Source organism: Ochotona curzoniae, unplaced genomic scaffold (assembly GCF_017591425.1).
Source record: "Ochotona curzoniae isolate NIBS_2020 unplaced genomic scaffold, NIBS_Ocur_1.0 contig_1, whole genome shotgun sequence".
Lineage (NCBI taxonomy): Eukaryota > Metazoa > Chordata > Mammalia > Lagomorpha > Ochotonidae > Ochotona > Ochotona curzoniae.
The window spans coordinates 1,581,304-1,600,349 of record NW_024464918.1 but is presented as its reverse complement, the minus strand read 5'-3'; the positions used below and the strand labels follow the sequence as shown (position 1 = coordinate 1,600,349).

At 46.6% G+C, this 19,046-nt stretch overlaps 1 protein-coding gene across 1 annotated transcript; it reads left to right on the top strand.

The window, feature by feature from the left end:
- The first annotated feature begins 380 nt into the window (after positions 1 to 380).
- ZMAT2 (zinc finger matrin-type 2) lies at positions 381 to 6,429 on the top strand. Its single transcript, XM_040971345.1, has 6 exons — positions 381 to 464; positions 819 to 912; positions 2,334 to 2,457; positions 3,708 to 3,781; positions 4,544 to 4,689; positions 5,359 to 6,429. Exons 1-6 carry the CDS (start codon positions 447 to 449, stop codon positions 5,500 to 5,502), a joined length of 600 nt encoding a protein of 199 aa, XP_040827279.1. The 5' UTR covers positions 381 to 446; the 3' UTR covers positions 5,503 to 6,429.
- Positions 6,430 to 19,046: the final 12,617 nt, after the last annotated feature.

The window sequence follows — 19,046 nt, the reverse complement described above, 5'->3', positions numbered from 1 at the left end:
TGGCTTTTAGCTCAGCTCCAGCTAATGTGGCCATTTGAGGAGTAAATCAGTGGATTGAAGATCTGTCTCTCCTTTCTGTAAATGTGCCTTTTCAATAAAAATAAATATTTTTTAAAAAGAAAGAAAAGGACATGTGCTAAACCTTAATTTTTCTCGTTTATAAAAGCGGCAAGAACTGAATCTATGGGCTTTCCAATTCTTGTTTTGAAAGCCAAAGAAGGAAAACGCTTGCAGGCGCCCTTACTTCCGTGTTGCTTCGTACACTCCCTGCGCCTGCGCCATCTCCTTGGAGCAGGGGCGGGGCCAATAAGCCTGTGGTAAAAGCCCTCCAGTCCTCAGCCGGCTTAGAACCCGAGACTGCAAGCTCATTGGAGAGCCATTTTGCTTTACGGCTTCAGGCCGTTGTTTACGGCATTTTCCGACCTCCCATTCACTTAGCTGTGAAGATGGCGTCGGGCAGCGGGGTAAGTGTTGTGTGTGAGGAGGAGGCTTCGAGGGGATGGACGGGTGGTTCCTCAGTGCTGAGTAGAGACCGACTCCTGTACACAGGCCTCCCGACACCTCGCGATGCCAGGGTCTAGCGTCTGAGGATTCTGTGAGGTCCCGGCACTGGGTCTGTGGACCCGCGGTGGTCTCTTGGGTTTGGGGTCCCGGGGTTACTTCAGTCTCCCGTCAGTCGGAGAGATTTCGCTATCGGAGACTCCTAGAGCCTCCTACGCGGAGAGGACGCGGTTCTTTGCGTTTCGGAGGGGGAGGGTTTCCAGACACGACAGTGACCCGATCTTGAGCGCTTTCTTCCCCCCCCCCCCCCACCACAGGCAAAAAACTTGGACTTTCGCCGGAAGTGGGACAAAGATGAGTACGAAAAGCTGGCCGAGAAGAGGCTCACGGAGGAGAGAGAGAAGAAGGATGGTGGGTGCCGAGGCGCTGCCGTGGGCTGGAGAGCGGGCGAGGAGTTGAGGGGGCTGCGCTCCCACCCTAGCCGCCCCTGGCCAAGTGGTCCAGCGTCTGCATGTCTGACATGCAAGCGGGGAGGTGGACCCAAGGGGTTGTATATTGCTTCTCAGCTCCGTTCTCGGCTGCCGTGTCCCGGCTTGGACTGACTCATTTGTGGCTTTCTTGAGTTAAAGAGCCAGGATTTCTTTTAGTAACGGAGATGTTGAGTATTTTTGCTGGCCCAGTCAGGACCCTGGCATGTAGACAGAGGAAAGCTGCGAATCAATCCAGACTTTTGATCGATCCTGTCAGCAGGTGCTCCCTTGTGCTGGCTCTTTGTGTAAAAAGAAATGTCTGATTTTCTTATCTGCAAATTTTCAGTTTTCTGTTTGCACACGGACACTTCGGTGTGTTGTTTTCTTAAGATTGGTTGATGTGTTTGAAATGCAGCGCGACATGGTTGGTGGACTTTTCAAATCGTTTGCAGTAGTGGAGCCTGGAACTTACTCAGGGTCTCCCACATGGGTGACAGGGGCTGAAGCACTCTGGAGGCCTTCTGCTTTCCCAGACAAGTTATGAGGAAACTGACTCAGAAATGGAGCAGGTGGGAATCTGACCAGCATTCTAATCTGGGATGGTGCCATTGCCAACTGCAGCTTGGCCCACTGTACCACAGCACCGACCCCCGGCCTTTTGGTCTTTGTAGGCTTGTTCTTAGAACAGAGATTTCCTAGATACTGGTTCCCCTTTTTAAACTTGACTTTTGTGTGTTATCCTTTTCGTATCTGCCTAAAAAGCATTACTGGGTGCCCTTAGTCTTTTTTATTTTTTTCCTCCACTGTTGGATTTGTTTTGAAACTGAATTGGGCTACCTCAGTGGTCTGGCTCCAGGATCCCTGTGAAGCTGTAAACAAACATGTTGGCGAGGCTCACGTTCATCTCAGGCTTAAGTGGGCTGGAAGATCTGCTTCCAGGTTCTCTCAGGTATTTATGGATTAGAGGCCTAAACATCATTGGCTATGCCAAATAATAAGAGAATCTTTCTGATTATGTAAAAATTACGAATTATTTCCTCTTCTGTCTTCCCTTGTTTTGCCAATCACATATATTCTTGCTATTTTGAAAAGACTGCTTCCAGTGACAATTCAGAGATCTTCCCCTCAGCTAATCAGGAAATGGAGAACAGGTTGCTTGTAGATTTATTGGCTTGAAGGTGGAGGAAAGCTGTAGAGTGTCATTTTTTTTTTCTTGCCTTGAGATTCTCCGTTAGATACTGCTAACTGCTGCAGGAAGTGCCTGTTGTGTCGTTTCTTTCAGGAATTAGTCCCATTTCAGATTTTCTTTTCTGATTGAGGACATGAAATATTGGAGGGACTTTCTTATCCATTATTTTTCAGGAAAGCCAGTGCAGCCCGTCAAACGGGAGCTTTTGCGACACAGGGACTACAAGGTGGACCTGGAGTCTAAGCTCGGGAAGACAATTGTCATTACCAAGACCACCCCGCAGTCCGAGATGGGAGGGTGAGTGGTTCTCCATCTTTCCATACAGCCAAAAGTAGATCTGATGAACCACGTGTGTTGGTTTTGGGACGTGTTGAGGATCCCTAATCCCAGGATGATAACCTTGCTGCCCATCATTTCATTCTTAGATTATTTTGCTTTGCTCCCTAAAGTTTTAGGTTAATATTTAGTAATGTCTCCAGGAGAGGCCATTCTGTGTTGTTAGCACTGTAACTATTCCTTATATCTCCGAAGAGATTTTGTTAGAATAAAGAAGGAGTAAAGGGTTAATTGAAGATATTGCTAGGGGAGAAATTAAGTGGAACTAGCATGGAGCTTAGGAGATATTAGTGGCATAGAAGAGTATTGAGGTTCAAGATTAGCAGCAAAAACTGCAGTTGTTTTGGATTACCTGGCTGTGCACCTTTATGCTGGCCCAGCACTGTAACCCGTAGAAAGAAGGATCTCACAAGGTCTCACCATCCTTTTGTTCACCTAGGATTTCAAGCAGGAAGCCACCATAGGTGGCAGTGAGTGAGATTTTTGATTAGTCAATTAGAAAAGGTTAGTTATGTAAAACAGAAGCTCACAGTGTTTACGGATGGGGAATCTTGAAGTTGGTTACCTCAGTGGTCTAGCTCCAGGGTTTCTGTGGAGCTGTAAGCAAGCAGGTTGGCTAGGTTCATGTTCATCTGGGGCTTAAGTGGGCTGGAAGATCTGCTTCCAACTTCTCTCAGCTACTTACGGGTTAGAGGCCTAATTGCTTTCATCCCGTGGCTTTTAAAAACTAATCTTAGAGATAATCATCCATACTTTGAACATATTCTAATTGACACACAACCCAACGTGGTACACATTGGAAGGAGACTACACAGGGTTGGAATACCAGGAGAATGACTCATTATGGGAGCCGTCTTGGAGGATAACCACCACAAGAGCTAAGGCTTTATGGAAATGAAATATTAGACGTTTTAAATAAAGTTCTGTGTACGCATTTACTCTGCAGATTCTTGCAAAAACTATGTGACTGCCAATACCAGAAGCACCAGAGCTCCATCTGGGTCTCTACATTTGTGACAGGAATTTGGATTAAAAGCACAGAGTAGCTGGGACTTGAACCAGGCATTCCGATAGGGGATTAGCGACCCCAAAAATCTTAACACTTCTGAAAACCTTTTTTTTTTCCCCTTAAGAATTTGGAATTTTTTAGTTGAGAAAGATAGAGCCTTGAAACCAGATTTTTCCCATTTGCTGTTTCCTACTCTTTCTAGATATTATTGCAATGTCTGCGACTGTGTGGTGAAGGACTCCATCAATTTCCTGGATCACATTAACGGAAAGAAACGTAAGCCTTGGAGGTAGCTTATGACTGGGATTGGGTTTTGGAGATGGCGTGGCGGGGAAGGCAATATCTTCTGTGCTCTTGCTCTTTTTTTCTTTTTTTTTTTTTTTTAACTTTTTATTTTAAAGAGAGGGAAATGATATCGCTCATCTGGTGTACTCCCCAAATGCACCCATCCCAATGGCTGGAGCTGGAGCTAGGCTACTCAAAAGCAACAGCATAGACCTCACTGGATCTTCCAAGTTGAGGGGTGGTGGGGATCCAGCCACTTGCCATCACTGGCTGCCACACAAGCTGTACATTATGAAGATTAGAAGCTGAGCTGGGTTTATAAACCCAGGCACTTAAATCTGCAGTGTGGGTGTCTCAAATGGTGTCATAACTACCACATCAAATACCTGTTCCTGGGCTTTTTTGTTGTTACCTGGAGATTGCTTTGGTTACTTTAGGTCAGGTTGTCCTTTACTTCATTATTTAATGTTTTTGGAGGCCATAGGTGCAAAACTGTGCTGGGCTCTTGATAAACCCAAACCATATACTTTCCCTGGACCTGTCTGGCCCCACTGATTCTCACATTGACTTGGTAAGGCGGTTAAAAGACATTTCCATCTTGTTACCTGCTTCTAGGAACAGGTGAGACAAAGGAATTTTTTTTAAGCCATAATTATTTTTGCTTTGTGTTTCATGAAAGGTTTTTGCAAGGTCAGTTAGAGGCCTCTGAGGGTGCTGTAATGACCTTGCCTTCCTGTATTTGATCTTGCCCAGATCAGCGGAACCTGGGCATGTCTATGCGTGTGGAACGCTCCACCCTGGATCAGGTGAAAAAACGGTTTGAGGTCAACAAGAAGAAGATGGAAGAGAAGCAAAAGGATTATGATTTTGAGGAAAGGATGAAGGAACTCCGAGAAGAAGTAAGGCACACCTGTACAGCTGCGGCCTCTTCCTTAGCCATCCCCAGAGTAACATGTGCTGACTATCAGGGGCAACATCTGTTGCCCTTGTTTGCGATTCATGGTTCTGAAGGAAATGACTCCAAACCTACCCTTTTTCCTGGGGATTCTCTGGGATGTACTTTTATATTGTCTTTCTTTTTTAGGGAGACAGGGGACTGTACTTTTATGGGTAGTTGTGCTTTCATTAAAAAGAAAACTTTTTTTTTTCTTTACATAGAGTTGGGTTCACAAAAAATTAAGAGGAAGTTACAGAGATGTCCCAGTTGCCTCCATCCTATACCTGCATAGCCTTAATTAATCCCCAAAAGGATTGTTACCTAAATATATGGAGTCATTGAGAGGCTCTTGGAACAGGTTAACAGAATCAAAACTCTGTTTCTCCTACATACTGGCTGCAAATCTTGCCAAGTTATATGAAGCCTCAGTTTCTTTGTATTGGAGCTCCTAGTAAAATATATATATAAAATACTCAGGGCAGTTCCCAGCATGTACTGCATGCTCTAGAATGTTAGTTCCTATTACTTGATTTTATATTTTACTTTCTGCTAACAGTAGAAGGAAATCTCGAAGCATACATGCAACTTTTGACAGCATATGGTTGCTGAGTCTGAATGATTTTCCCCACAGGAAGAAAAGGCTAAAGCGTACAAGAAAGAGAAACAGAAGGAAAAGAAGAGGAGGGCCGAGGAGGACTTGACATTTGAAGAAGATGATGAGATGGCAGCTGTGATGGGCTTCTCTGGTTTTGGTTCCGCAAAGAAGAGTTACTGAGGCTTTCTATACTTGGCCTGATTTTGGCCTGTGCTGGACCTAACTTTGTGTGTGTATGTGTTGGGGGTGGGGGAGTCATTTATTTTTGGGTACTAGGCAAAGTCCTTCAGAATGTCAATGGGGAGGGCTAGAGGGTGGATGTCTAATTTCGCTCCACCCTGGGAGAGGGTACAAGATGCAGAGGTAATGCCATGGTGTATTCCCTGAGCCTCAGTTTATCACTGGAGTCACAGGACCTCTGCCCATCTAGTTCCCAATAAAAAAAAAATCCATCCCCCTTCTGAGGTTACTTTCCTAGAAACCCCTGCATCATCATCTCTCCACCCTCTTTTCTGAACATCCTGCTTTTATCCTGTGTTCTGCCTTTGTTTTAATTCTGACGTGTGTCCAGCCTGCAGCAGAAGGGTTTTCTGGGCCCCCACTTTGCAGTTGGTGGCATATCCGTGGCCAGCCCTTCCTGCCCCCGCCCTGCCCTGCTCCGAGGTTCTTCAGCCACCTGTGCATGCATGTGTACTTCTGCCTGGGTCGCGGGTGCGTGCGGATGTGTGTGCATGAATCTCATACAGAGGGGGCCCGTGCTCGAATGCCAGAGCGTTGTTGCCTTGGGGCCTGATGTTCTTGGCTTCCTCAGAGCATGTAAGAGGAAATTAAATGGGACGAGTGTTTGGTGTGGTCTGTGTCTGGTAAATTTTTTTTTTTAACATTGTTCAGATGTTAGACTGTTTTCAGCTGCTGTTCATTTCCTTTTACTGAGGATTTCTCTGTTTTTGTCTTCCCTGTGAGCAGGCTCTTGGAAGAACCTATTTGATGCAAAAAAGAAAACAACAACAAAAAACAGCAAAAACTCAAAACCTCATTATGGGAGTCCCTGTGTCTCAGGGGCTGTTCAGCTTGTATAATAAATAGCGTTGAGTTGGGCCCATTTCACCTTTGGTGGGAACGAATTCTTCCCCGTGTACATGTTTTTCTTTGTCACACTGGCAATTTCCTCCTGGTAGACTGTTTTCTGCCCCCGTCATTTGACCCCTGTCGATTTCCGTTTTACTTTATTGCTTCCTAGGTTGCTCCAGTGTGACCTGTATTCTCCTGTGGTGCTTAGATCCATGCTCAGAGGAGTCTGAAAAAGCAGTTTCCAGGATTTCAGTCTCCTGGGATCTGCCTCTGTTTGGAGCTGTAGAGCTCAGAGTCCAACTCGTACTTTTACACTATTGACAGTAATTCTGTGTCGTGGGGGTTACTGCTGTGCCTGACAGATGCTCAGCATCAGCCCTGGCCTCTGACTAGCACTTCCTCCACTTATGACAATAAAAAATATATTTATGAAGGAACGGGACAAAATCTGCTTTGCCCGGTTGAGCACCTCTGAGAATGCTGCTGCCATGTTGACTGTCGTCTGGCTTGAGACTTGGCAACAGAACCAGCCAACTCTACCCCCGCCAACCTTGGCTGCCCTAGCTCAAGAACTACACCGAGGATGTAGAGGGCGGGGAGAAAAAAACAAATGCACGAAAGAGTAGTAGTCACTTCAACTGCAAGCAGATGACCCGGGCCATTACTGCTAAGGGTTGTGTTGCGCTGAGAAAAAGAATCTTGATCAGCAAGGCTGCCACTATGTCGTTGATTTTTTTTTTCATCTAGTAAACTGGATTCTAGAAAGTACTTTACTGTTACCTTTAGGTTTTCATATAGTCCCCTTGTTACCAGGCATGCCTTTTGCCTGATTAGTTTCTGATGCTGAATGTTGCCTCTGAGAACATGGCGGCTGACTCTGAAGCCTGTTGGCTTCCAGGTCAGAGATTTTAGATAGTCTTTGTTGGCCAACTGGGGACAAGTGAGCGGGTTCTTTCGTTGGTGGGATTGTGTGCATTACAGCTCTGAGTTTTCTACTGTAGTTGGTTGGGTCTTTTTCTCAATCTCAGGGCATGTTAGAGAAGGTTTCAGGTTAGGTTAGCTGTTTCCATGCTTCAATATGCCATTTTTAAAAAGATTTAATTTTTATTGGAAAGATATACAGAAAGGAGGAGAGAGAGAGGAAGATCTTCCATCCTGATTCATTCCCCAAGCAGCCACAATGGCCAGTGCTTCACTGATCTGGAGCCAGGAGCCCAGAGCCTCTTCCGGGTCTCCCACATGCGTGCAGTGTCCCAAGGCTTTCGGCCATCCTCAGCTGTTTTCCCAGGCCACAAGCAGGGAGCTGGATGGGAAGCAGGGAGGCCAGGATTAGAACCGGTGTCCATATGGGATCCTGGTGTGTGCAAGGTGAGGACTTTAGCCACCAGGCTACTGCACTGGGCCCCAATATGACATTCTTAAGGAAACCATTTAATTCACTTTTGCTCTAAATGATTTCTTTCTAAATAGCAATTCTTAATTTCAAGTCCTCTAAGGAGTCTTGGAACTGGCAAGTGATCTGTATCTGAGGGGCTGAAAGTGGAGGCTTAAAAAGAAAGGAGATGGGGTAGAAATTGGAGTCCAGTACAAGGCCAGACAGCTTACACACCTCTGCGAGAGAAGCTCCTGGTGTTGAAGGTCTGGTTAAATCTTACAGACCTTTACCTCTAGCTGTGCCTGTGCTAGTCTGTGTAGTTTGTTTAGTGTGTGCAGGAGTGAGCCTGTTACAGGCACTCGGCTGGAACAAGGCATCAAGGTTCCATGTGTGGAGTGAAAGTTCCTTAGTGGTGACTAAACTGCTCAGAAACAGGGCTTCCAATATTTCTCCCCAAACTAAAAAATCTAATCATACACATTTACTGCAGTGCTTCTCGTAAAAATGAAGAACATTTGTGTATGTGTACACTTACATACGAGGAGGTTTGCTGTAGCTTTTGTTTCTGATAGCCAAATAGTTGTAAATTGTGCTAGGACGTATGCCGTCATGTTTGAGCTATACACACTGACAAAAATTCTAAGGCACATAATACTCAACAGACTCCCAGCAAACATTGTGTAAGCTTACATCTAGGAATTGAGGAAAAAGACACACTGAAACAAGTAGCAATTGAAGAAAGTACATGAGACTTCTGTGACATGAGGTGTGTTGATTTTTTAAAGAAGTTGCAGAAAAAAAATCAACAGGACACTTGGAGTTTTCTGTTTTAGTAGCAAGGTTTCAAGACAAGGTGTAAAATAAGCATTTGTGAAGATTGTACCTCCTCCTGGTGCCACGCTGGCTGTTGGTCTAATCACAGAGGTCGCTCAGAACCCTGGGTGGGGACTGGGGAGAGTCGGCTGTCAGCGGAGCCCAAAGAGGCATCTGGGGACCCGGGGCGGGGCAGGCACGCGCTGCAGAAGAGCTCGGCGTGAAGCCAGTCCCGAGTGGCGGCCTGGATCCCCGGCGGACACTGAAGCTGTTTGGGGGTGGAGCCTCATGTCTGGGAGGCTGAGCCAGCCGGGCGTGCCCGCGTCTCGGTTGGCTGCCTAGGACGTCCTTCTGGTGTTGTCTATGACGCACACGTCCCTCCTGCAGTCAAAGGACTGAGACCCGGCACCCTCCCCTGGGCTGGCTTTAGCTCAGCGGTTCCTTCGGTTCCTTTGTCTATTGACACTTTGTGGCAATTGCAGTTCCGCAGTTCGCGACCCGCGGGCGCTCTCCAGTCCTTTTCCCTCTTAATGAGATATGAACACATTACATTTTTAATTAATTTCAGTACCTAGTAATATTTATTTTTTTGTTCCAATGATTGCTTTTATTACTATATTTTCTGATGTTCTCTTAGTCTGAAGGCAAACAGATTTTTAAAAACAATTTTTCGTGATTACTATTTCTTTTCCTCAATACCAGACATTGTACTTTATTTATTTATATTCCTTTTGTATATATTTTATTTTTGATACTTTTTGCATATTTGATTAGGGTACGAAGGGTCCAAGGGCTAGAGGAAAGTGGGTGTGACCACTGTTTTGACATTCTCTTTTTTCCTTCCAGTATCTAAGGGGAGGGGAGAGACAAAGGGAAAAGCCACACCCGTCCTCCCAACCACCCCAGGGTCCCCGTTGTGGGGCATGCTCCGAGGGTCCTGCTCAAGTGGTTTTGATAGTTCAACAGTTCTGTATTGCTGCCAATCTTGCCATTCCAATCACGATGAAATCTCTCCAGAATCCACTGATTGACATAGTCCACCTTAGAGTCTCCATTCGCCCAGCTATTCACTGCCAACACTTGGCTGGGGTAGTTGATTTGTTCTGTCCTGTGTCCTCTGTTATGGGACCAGGTGGCCTCTGCAGGCTCCAGTGTACTGCCAAATCCTCCATTTGCATCTGGATATGCTGTCCACTGCTCCATCTAAGCCACTGAGGAGTCCAGCTCTGACACATGCATTCCACTGTCAGACCGTGGAACCTGAAATTTCCTCCATGGTTGGAGTTCTGACTCCAGCAATTCAGTGGGAGGGATTCCCAAAGAAACTTCATCTGAGGTGGCCTCAGACCTGATTCTTGTATGCGCATGCCAATACAGGGTCCTGTACAGTCTGTCACCCAAATTGGCCTACGCGCATATACTGTTGGCCGCAATTGCTTGGTCAGTTGTCTACACCCCATCTTCTACTCAAACTAATGGGTGTTGCAGTTCAACCCAATCCTGCCCACTGAACACTCGGCCCTAAGCACAGTCATTGTATTGTAAATACAATTCCATCTCCTTTAAACTTACAGTTTAGTTTTGCACTCATGATGCTTTTTTCAAATTTGATGTCTCAGATATTAACTTCACGTTTTTGTCACTTAATGGTCTGTTATTTTTCCAAATCACAGTATTTTTATGCCATCAAAAGTTTTTGGTTATTTACATTGAGGTGCTGTATTTCAGTTCTCTTGTTTCAAGGGTATGTTTGAAAATGCTTTAGTTTTCATTTATTGCAATGTTTTCTTGTCCAGTTTTTCAGCCCTGGCAGAAAAGCAGTTTCCTCATGGGCCTAGTGGCTAAGGTCCTTGCCTTGAACGCGCAGGGATCCCATATGGGCACCAATTCTAATCCCGGCAGCTCCACTTCCCATCCAGCTTCCTGCTTGTGGCCTGGGAATTGCTGCACCCACGTGGGAGACCCAGAAGGAAGTTCCTGGCTCCTGGCTTTGGCCGTTGCGCTCACCTGGGGAGTGACTCATCGGACGGAAGATCTTGCTCTCTATCTCTCCTCTTCTCTGTATATCTGACTTTGTAATAAAAATAAATAAATCTTAAAAAAGAAAGAAAGAAAGAAAAGAAAGAAAAGCAGGTTCCTCAGTTCCAGCACGCCCTCTGGTGTTGGCAGCTCAGGTTGCATGTCCTCCCACTCCCAGGCCTCCTCCAGTGCCCTTTTCTGGCCTGAAGCACCAGGTTTTCGTTAGTATGTGTGTATGTTTGTATTTTGAATGGAAAGACAGATCAGATTTACGGAGAAAAAGGAGAGATAAAGAGCTTCCTTCTGCTGATTCACTCTGTAAATGGCAACCTGAAATCAGGGGTCTCATCTGAGTCTTCCAGGCAGATGCAGGGTCCTAAGGGCCATTCTCTGCTGCCTTCCCAGGCCACAGAGAGATGGATGGGGAATGGAGCAGCCAGGACACACTGGTGCCCATATAGGATCCTGCTCCTGCCAAGGTGAGGATTTAACAATTGAGCCATGGTGTCAAGCCCCATAGCACCAGTTTGTTGTTTACTGGTTTTGCGATTCATGTCTGTGGACTCCGAATGTCCATTGTCCGAGTCCTTGTTTCTCTTCACCATCAGGCATCTGAGATGCACCTCCCCTCACCCGGCCTGAATTATGGAAGCAGTGCCTTCCCTGACTGCTTTTTCTGGTCTTCATTCTTTCCAGCCTCACTTCCTCTTTTTTTTTTTTTTTGTTTTTGTTTTCCCAGAGTTCCTAGAGCTGCAGTCTCAAGAGGAAGAAAGCAGAGAGGAAGAAGACATCACAGGCCCATCAGGGCCTTGTGTCAAAGCTCGGTATTTGGGAAGTGTGTGTGTGTGTGGGGGGGGGGGGTGTTAGGTAGAGGCGGAAGTTCCAGATTGAAAATCATTGGATATAAATATTCAACCCCAGCCAGCGTCTGCAGGAACCAGTTGGCTCCTCTAAGTTCAACAAGGCTGCAACGCAGCACCCTCAGGAGGATGTGACGTTAGTGTTAGAGATGGACAGAGGAGAGAGGTGGAATAGGCAGTTCCTGAAAGGAAGCTCCCCTTTTTATCCCTCTGACATTTGGGCTCTGCCAATGGGAATGAGGTCATCTCACACCTTCCCATAAAGGGCAGTTGGGAAGCCAGAAGCCCATATACTCTTAATTGAATTTCATCATTTTCCCCACTAATGCTTGTTGTTGATCCACAACCCACCAGGAGCCGTGCTGTGTTTTTAATTTCCTCCAGTTTCTGGAAGGTTTTCAGTGTTTCCCAGTTTTTTATGATTGATGGTCTGAACAGTATCAACAAGGAGCTTGGTAGAACATTTCTCCACAGGGTTTGCTTGACAACCGAGTTTGGGAGATCCTAGAGGTGAAATGCCGTCTTTGTCACTTGTCAAAGATCCATGCCCTCAATGTGACATATCCCTGGTGATATCCAACTTGAAAGACTTGGGAATATTTGCTTTATCTGCCTCATTGGGTTATGATAAAACATGAAATGAAACTTCTAAAAGCATAAATAAGCTCTAAAATACAATATAAACACTAGTGATAGTATTTAGAAAAACAAAAAGAATCCTCCCAAGAGTCCCACATCCCAAGAAATCCATGGACACACAGATGCTACCTTCTGTGGCAAAAATAGTAGGTGTGTGTGTGGAGGGGAGGGGTGATTGAAGGTGTGATTAAGTCAAATGCTTTCAAGAGATGAGTAATCCTGATTTCCTGCGTGGCCCTCAGTGCTTTCCAGCTTTCCTTAAAGGCAGAGAAGGAGGGAGAGTTCAGAGGTGCCCAGAGAGGCGAGGGCTGAAGTCAGAGCAGGGGAGGTTTCATGGTGGCAGCCTTTGAAGATGAGCAAAAGCAGCCAGCGGCAACATCTGGAGGCTGCCATGGCGGAAGAGTTTGCCCTCCTATCCCCCACCAACACACCCGGGTGGGTAGCCTGGCCTACAACCTGATTTTTTTTCTTAAAAAAAAAAAAGTTTATTTTATTTGAAGGCAGAGTTAGAAGGGGAGACAGAGAAAGAGTAACAGAAAGATCCCATCCCCCCTGCAGGTCACCCCACAAGTAGCTGGGGCTATGTTAGGCAGAAGCCTGAAGTTCCGTGCACTGTCCCATGTGGGTGGCTGAGTTCAGGCGTATCAGCAGGATCTGTGTGGAGAAACAGGGATGGAGGGTTGCTGTGGGCATTTGAACTGTGGCACCACAGTGCTGGACCCTTCCCATGAACATTTTTAAAAATCTTTTTTTTCCCATGAATTTTTTAAGGACTCCCCCACCCCCATGTGTCAGTTAATGTTAACCTAGAGATTGATGTTGAGGTGCAGGCATCATGCTGCAGCAGGTTGTATAGCCACTTGAGGCAGTCGTTATGTTACAGGTATATGTGCTCACAGGCAAGAACTCCAAGGCACAGAATACTCCACAGATTCTCAGCAAGCAACAAACAAACAAACAAACAAACAAAAATCCTGTAAGGTTACATGTATACATTGAGGGAAATGCCACGCTGAAACAGTAGCGAGGGAAAGATAATAGGAATTCATGAAAGAGAAAGGGAAAGGCTACCAGTTTGTAGTTAACATACACAGAACAGGTGTGTTTGAATTACCTAACGTCTGGTTTGAGGTTTAGCAGCAAGGTGCCAAGACCAGGTCTGAACTAAGCTCTTGTAGCTTCTGCTCCCCTGGTCGCGCTGGCCGCGGACTTTGGTTTCATCACCTGCTGGCCAGGTGCGGAGAGGAGGAGGGGCTGGCAGCAGAGCCGGGGTGGGTGGGGGCATCCAGGGGCGACTCGGGGTGGGGCAGGTGCGCGCTGCAGCAGAGGTCGGCGGGCGGGCGTGCAGCGGGTCCCTAATGGCGGCCGTGGGCGGCCCGGGTGGGCGGCCCGGGTGGGCGGCCCGGGTGGGCGGTGAGGCTGTGTGGGATGGGGTCGCAGGAACGGTTGGGGACGCTGAGTGGTCCGGGAGTATCCGCGTGTGGGTTTGTTGTCTGTGACGTGTGTGGCAGCTGGCTGTGACGCAGGTGTCTGGTTGCAGTCAAAGGACTGAGATCCGGAAGCAGTGTTTGGACTGGCTCTAGCTCAGCGGTTCCTTCGTCTACATGCATCAGACCTAACTACCAACTCGTTGGTGGTTCGCGACCCGCGGGCGCTTTCCAGTCCTTTTGCCTTGGATCCTTTCAGAGAGGAAATCTCTGAGAAATGAGATTGTAATGTTGCCTGTGCGATAACAGGACATTTATATTTTAAATTGTTTGCAGTACTTAGTAATATTTTTGACTTTGTGTTACAATAACTGCTTTCATTATTATTCTTACTAATATTCTCTCCCACCCCCAAATTTTCTAGACTTTTTAGTCCTTTCCCTCAGTACTAGTTATGGTATCTTATGTATAATCTCCTCCTGTTTAGGCTATGTCATGATTTTGTCTGTCATCCACAATTTAAAAAATATTTCGACATCATGATATTAACATTTTATTCTTTGTCATTTGATGATCTGTTCTTTCTGATTGACAGAATTTTTTTCAAGTCATCAAAAGTTTTAGATTACTTACAGCAAGGTGCTGTGTTTGTCTTTCCTTTTCGTGACTACATTTTAAGTACTGTCGTTTTTAATCTTCCTCCTTGTTCGTGTCATTTCTGTGCCCTTTAAAGAGTTTTCTGTGCAGTTTCAGCCCTGGCAGAGGAGGCAAGAGTTTGTTGTGCTTGAGCAGGTGCCTCACTTCCAGCACGCCCTCTGGTGTCGACAGCACAGAATGCGCCTCCCTCATCTCAAAGGGCTCTTGTCGGGATGCTGAGGCATCAGCAGACATGTCTTGGTTAGAGTGTGACACGAATTTTGGCTGTCTGTGACATCCGTCTGGTGCTGTGTGTGACGCTCTTACATGTCTGCGGGACTCTCCATGTTCACTGTTGAGTCCTCCTTTCTCTTCACCATCAGGAATCCGAGATGCTTCTCACCTCACACAGCCTGTGTTATGGAAGCCGTGCCTTCCCCTGATTGCTCTTTCTGGTCTCCTTTCTTTCCAGCCTCAGTTCCTCTTTTTTTTTTTTTTTTGCCAGAGTTCCAGCAGCTGCAGTCCATGTTCTGCTTCTTGCAGTTAGACTCCTTTTTTTTCTGCCAGTGTATCCATCTGACCGTCATCTCTGATGCTTTCTATTTTTCCCGGCTGGGGTCTGTTTTAACTTGCCTCTGTTACTGGATCTTTGTGTTTGGATTGACATTCACCTGCCTGCATGTGAAGTGTGGGTCATGCTTTTCTTTGTCTTCACATCGTGTTGTAGCCATAGGTGATCTTCTTTGCGTTGTTAGTTGTGTTTGTTTTCAGGCTGTGTGGGGAGATTGAAATTGCTGTCTGACTTTGTTGATATAAGGTGGCAGCTCCTCATCCCTGGGTGCCGGAACATGTGGAAAGTAATGAGGGTTTCCCCCTTTGTCTCTCCTCTCCCCCCAGGAACAACAAGGAGAAATAGCAAAGTTAGAAGCAATGAGTTCACCCAATTTTCCCTAAACCTAATCCTTCCTACCCTGATCAACCATGTGATCATTATTTTAAACAAATAAAAACATAGGGCCCGGTATGGTGGCCTAGAGGCTAAAGTCCTTGCCTTGAACGTGCCGGAATCCCATATGGGTGCTGGTTTTAATCCCAGCAGTCCCACTTCCCATCCAGCTCCCTGCTTGTGGCCTGGGAAAGCAGTTGAGGACGGCCCAAAGCCTTGAGACCCTGTACCTGTGTAGGAGACCCGGAAGAGGCTCCTGGCTCCTGGCTTCAGATCGGCTCAGCTCTGGCTGTTGTGACTGCTTGAGGAATGAACCATTGGACAGAAGATCTTCCTCTCTGTCTCTTCTCTCTATATATCTTCCTTTCCAATAAAAATAAACTTTTTAAATAAATAAATAAATAGAAATAATTAAAATTCACAATGAAGGTTATTGTCACATGGGAAAATCCCCTAGAGTCCTCCTTGTTTTTCTTATTTTGAGTGTTTTTTTTATACATATAATTTGCTTTTCCTTAATGTTTGTCAGAGCTAACTAGTGAGAATGTATTGTTTTGTATTTTTTGTTATGAAATATTTTTTCTTTTCAGACAGAGAAGTTTTATTTGCAAAGTGGGGATAGAAGAGGGAAGAGGAAAGCAGCTCCTGAGAGCGAGCCCAGAGGTGGGGTGCCTCTTGCAAGGAGAGCGGGAGAGACCCCCAAAAGGTATTTCTCTCACAGTAATGTATCTGTCAAGTTTTCTATTTCAGTGGTTTGGTAAGATAGGTTTTTCTTTTTAAAATAATAAATGCATTTTATTTTTGATGATGTTTACATGGTTGAGAGGGACCCATGGACAGGTGGAACACCAGTTAGGTTGGGAATCGTCGAAGAATGGAAGAAAGTGGGTGAGACAGTTGCATCCAATCTTCTTTTCCTTTAGGTATCTGGGAAAAGTAGAGAGAGAAGGGGAGAGGGCTGATGCCAGCAACCCAAGCGCATCAGTACCGGAGTGTGGGTTACGACAATCTCACGTCCCAGGGGTCCCGATGTGGGGCATGTTCTGAGAATGCTGCTTAAGTGGCTTTGACAATTATTTTTTTCTTTTTTAAAGAGCAATTTCATTTTTATTTTTTAAATTTAAAGGTTTTTTTTTTTTTTTTTTTTTTGGTATTGGAAAGGCAGATGTACAGAGAGAAAGAGAGACAGAGAGGAAGATCTTCTGTCCAGCAAGAAGCTGGAATGAAAGCAGGACCACTGGGATTAGAACCGGCGCCAATATGGCATTCCTGCACATTCAAGGCAAGGACTTTAGCTGCTAGGCTACTGTGCTGGGCCTCTTTTAATTAAAAAAATATTTATTTTTTTATTGGACAGTCTGATATACAGAGGAGGAGAGACAAAGAAGATCTTCCATCCGTTGATTTACTCCCCAGTTGGCTGCAATGGCTGGAGCTGAGCTGATACGAAGCCAGAAGCCAGGAGCCAGGAGTCTCCTCCAGGTCTCCCACACGGGCACAGGGTCCCAAGGCTTCAGGCTGTCCTCAACTGCTTTCCCAGGCCACAAGCAGGGAGCTGGATGGGAAGCAGGGAGGCCAGGATTAGAACCAGTGCCCATATGGGATCCCAGTGCGTTCAAGGTAAAGACTTTAGCCACTAGGCCACCGTGCCAGACCCAACATTAAGATTTTATTCACTCCATAAAAAAGCAGAAAATGAAGATTAGAACTGGATCATTTGGCCCTTTCTTATCTCTTCCCAGTTCAAAATGTTTACATCTCTTAATAGCCAACATTCTCTTGGTTCTGCAGTTGGGTTCTTCACACTCAAGTCTTAGCACAATCTTCTTTGTCCTTTTAGTCTTTTTTTTTTTTAAAGATTTATTTTTATTATTTTTTCATTGGAAAGGCGGATATACAGAGAGGAGAGACAGAGAGGAAGATCTTCCGTCCGATGATTCACTCCCCAAGTGAGCGCAACGGTCGATACTATGCCGATCCGAAGCCAGGAGCCTCTTCCGGGTCTCCCACACGGGTGCAGGTTCCCAAAGCTTTGGGGCGTCCTCGACTGCTTTCCCAGGCCACAGGCAGGGAGCTGGAAGGGAAGCAGGGCAAAATAGGTTTAGTCTGCCTGCCATAGCCACTCTCCTTCCTATTGTAACACTGTTTCCCCTGGATACAGAGTCTTTGCCCTTCTTATACTGTGTTACTTTGTGGGCCTGGTGCTTGCCAAACTTCTTGCAGAAGGTCCATGCATATTAGGAACGTTTATCGTGTTTGCAGAGCACTATTGGCACACAAAGAAATCGGTTTTGATAATTCTGAGACGCTGTTGATTTCGTTGCTCCAAAGTGAAGGAAATCCTTCCAAGATCCATTGATTGTCATAGTCCACCTTAGAGTCTTAATTTGCCCAGATGCTTGTCCTGGAGAGCTGTCCAATTTGCCCTCCATGGTGCTAGACATCCTCTTCAGGCGTCAGTCTGCAGGTTGTCATGTCTTCCATGAGCATCTGGGCATGCCGTCCACTGCACAGGTCTCAGCAACCTTGGAGGCCCAGTTCTGACACATGCACTCCACAATCAGACCACTGATCCTGTGATATCGCCCATGGTTGGAATTCTGAGTCCAGTTACCAAGTTGGCAGGACCTCAAAGAAACCTCACTGGGGGTGACTCCAACCTGACTCCTGTGTGTGCTGGCCAGAGTGGGGTCTGGCTCAGTCCATCACATCAGTCTATATGCACACTGGTGGTTGTAGTCACCTGGTCAGTTCTCATTTGCAAACCAGTAGGTGCTGCGTACCAGCCTAACCCTGTCCACCATACAATCTGCCCTCACATACACCAGCAGGAACAGCAGCCTAGTCGGAGTGACCCTCAGTGACTCCCAGTAGGTCCTCCACAAGCCCTGGTTTCTATTCATGTCAGAATGTGCAGCAGACTAGTTCAGTCTGCCCCATATCCCTTTTGGCTTTAGTACATATCAATGGGTATTGCAGCCTTGCTCAACCCAACCAACCTAACTAACCAGCCCACACTCATGCTGGTAAGTGCCACCTCCTGTCTAGCCATGCCTGCCCCCAGCCCTGGTTCTCAAGCTCACTAGAGGGAGTTGCAGCCCATCAGAGAGGTGGCCATAGTTTCCTTTCTGGGCCACTTTCAGCCCCGGAGCATGCCTTTTCCAGGTGGTTTTACAGTGTACTCTGACGAGACTTGCCTCCAGTCTCAGCAGTTTGTGAGTTGATGCTGCGACAAAGCCTAGCCAGCCTGTACTTTCTCTGGTTCATGCATGCACCAGTGGATATGGTTGCTTAAACCAGCCTGGCTCACCCCTAACCCAGCTCAGGTGCAAGCCAGTGGGTGTGGCAGCCCTGCCTAGCCTGGCCAGCTCCCAGTCAGCTCTCACACTTATCAGCAAGGCAGTGACCCAGCAGGGGAGCCTCCACAGCTCTGCTGCTGGGTTCATTCCCATCCTGGGGCTTATGTGTGCTGGTGGGAGCTGCATGCCTCACTGGCATGTCTTGTCTCACCTTAACATCCACCATCAGGTACTGCAATCTGTCTTGGCCTGGCCCTCCTCCGCTTCCAGTTCATGCTGGGAGGTGCTACAGTCTAGCCACCCTAGCCAGCTTCCAGTCCCGGCTCTAATGTGAACTGGTTGGAGTTGTAGCCCTACCTGGCCCATCCTGTACCCCATCCTGGTTCTCACATCAGCCAGTGAGTGCTATGAACTGGCCCAGCCTGGGCTGCCCCCAGGCCTGACCTATATGTATGCCAGCAGGTACTGTAGCCTGACTTGGTCTGGGCTGTTCCCAACCATGGTTCCTGTATTTACCTGCAGTTACTGCATCCTGACAGAGTTCTCCAAGCTGCTCTATCAGGTCACCTCTGAGTGGCAGATCTCACACACAAAGGTGGGTCCTTGGCCCAGTCTGAGTCGTCCCATCTCCTATCCTGA

Bases quoted from the DNA above. Each gene is read 5' to 3' on its own strand.
- ZMAT2 (XM_040971345.1), top strand. The intron at 913-2,333 runs GTGGGTGCCGAG...ATTATTTTTCAG, and splicing joins GGAGAGAGAGAAGAAGGATG to GAAAGCCAGTGCAGCCCGTC. The intron at 2,458-3,707 runs GTGAGTGGTTCT...TACTCTTTCTAG, and splicing joins CCGCAGTCCGAGATGGGAGG to ATATTATTGCAATGTCTGCG.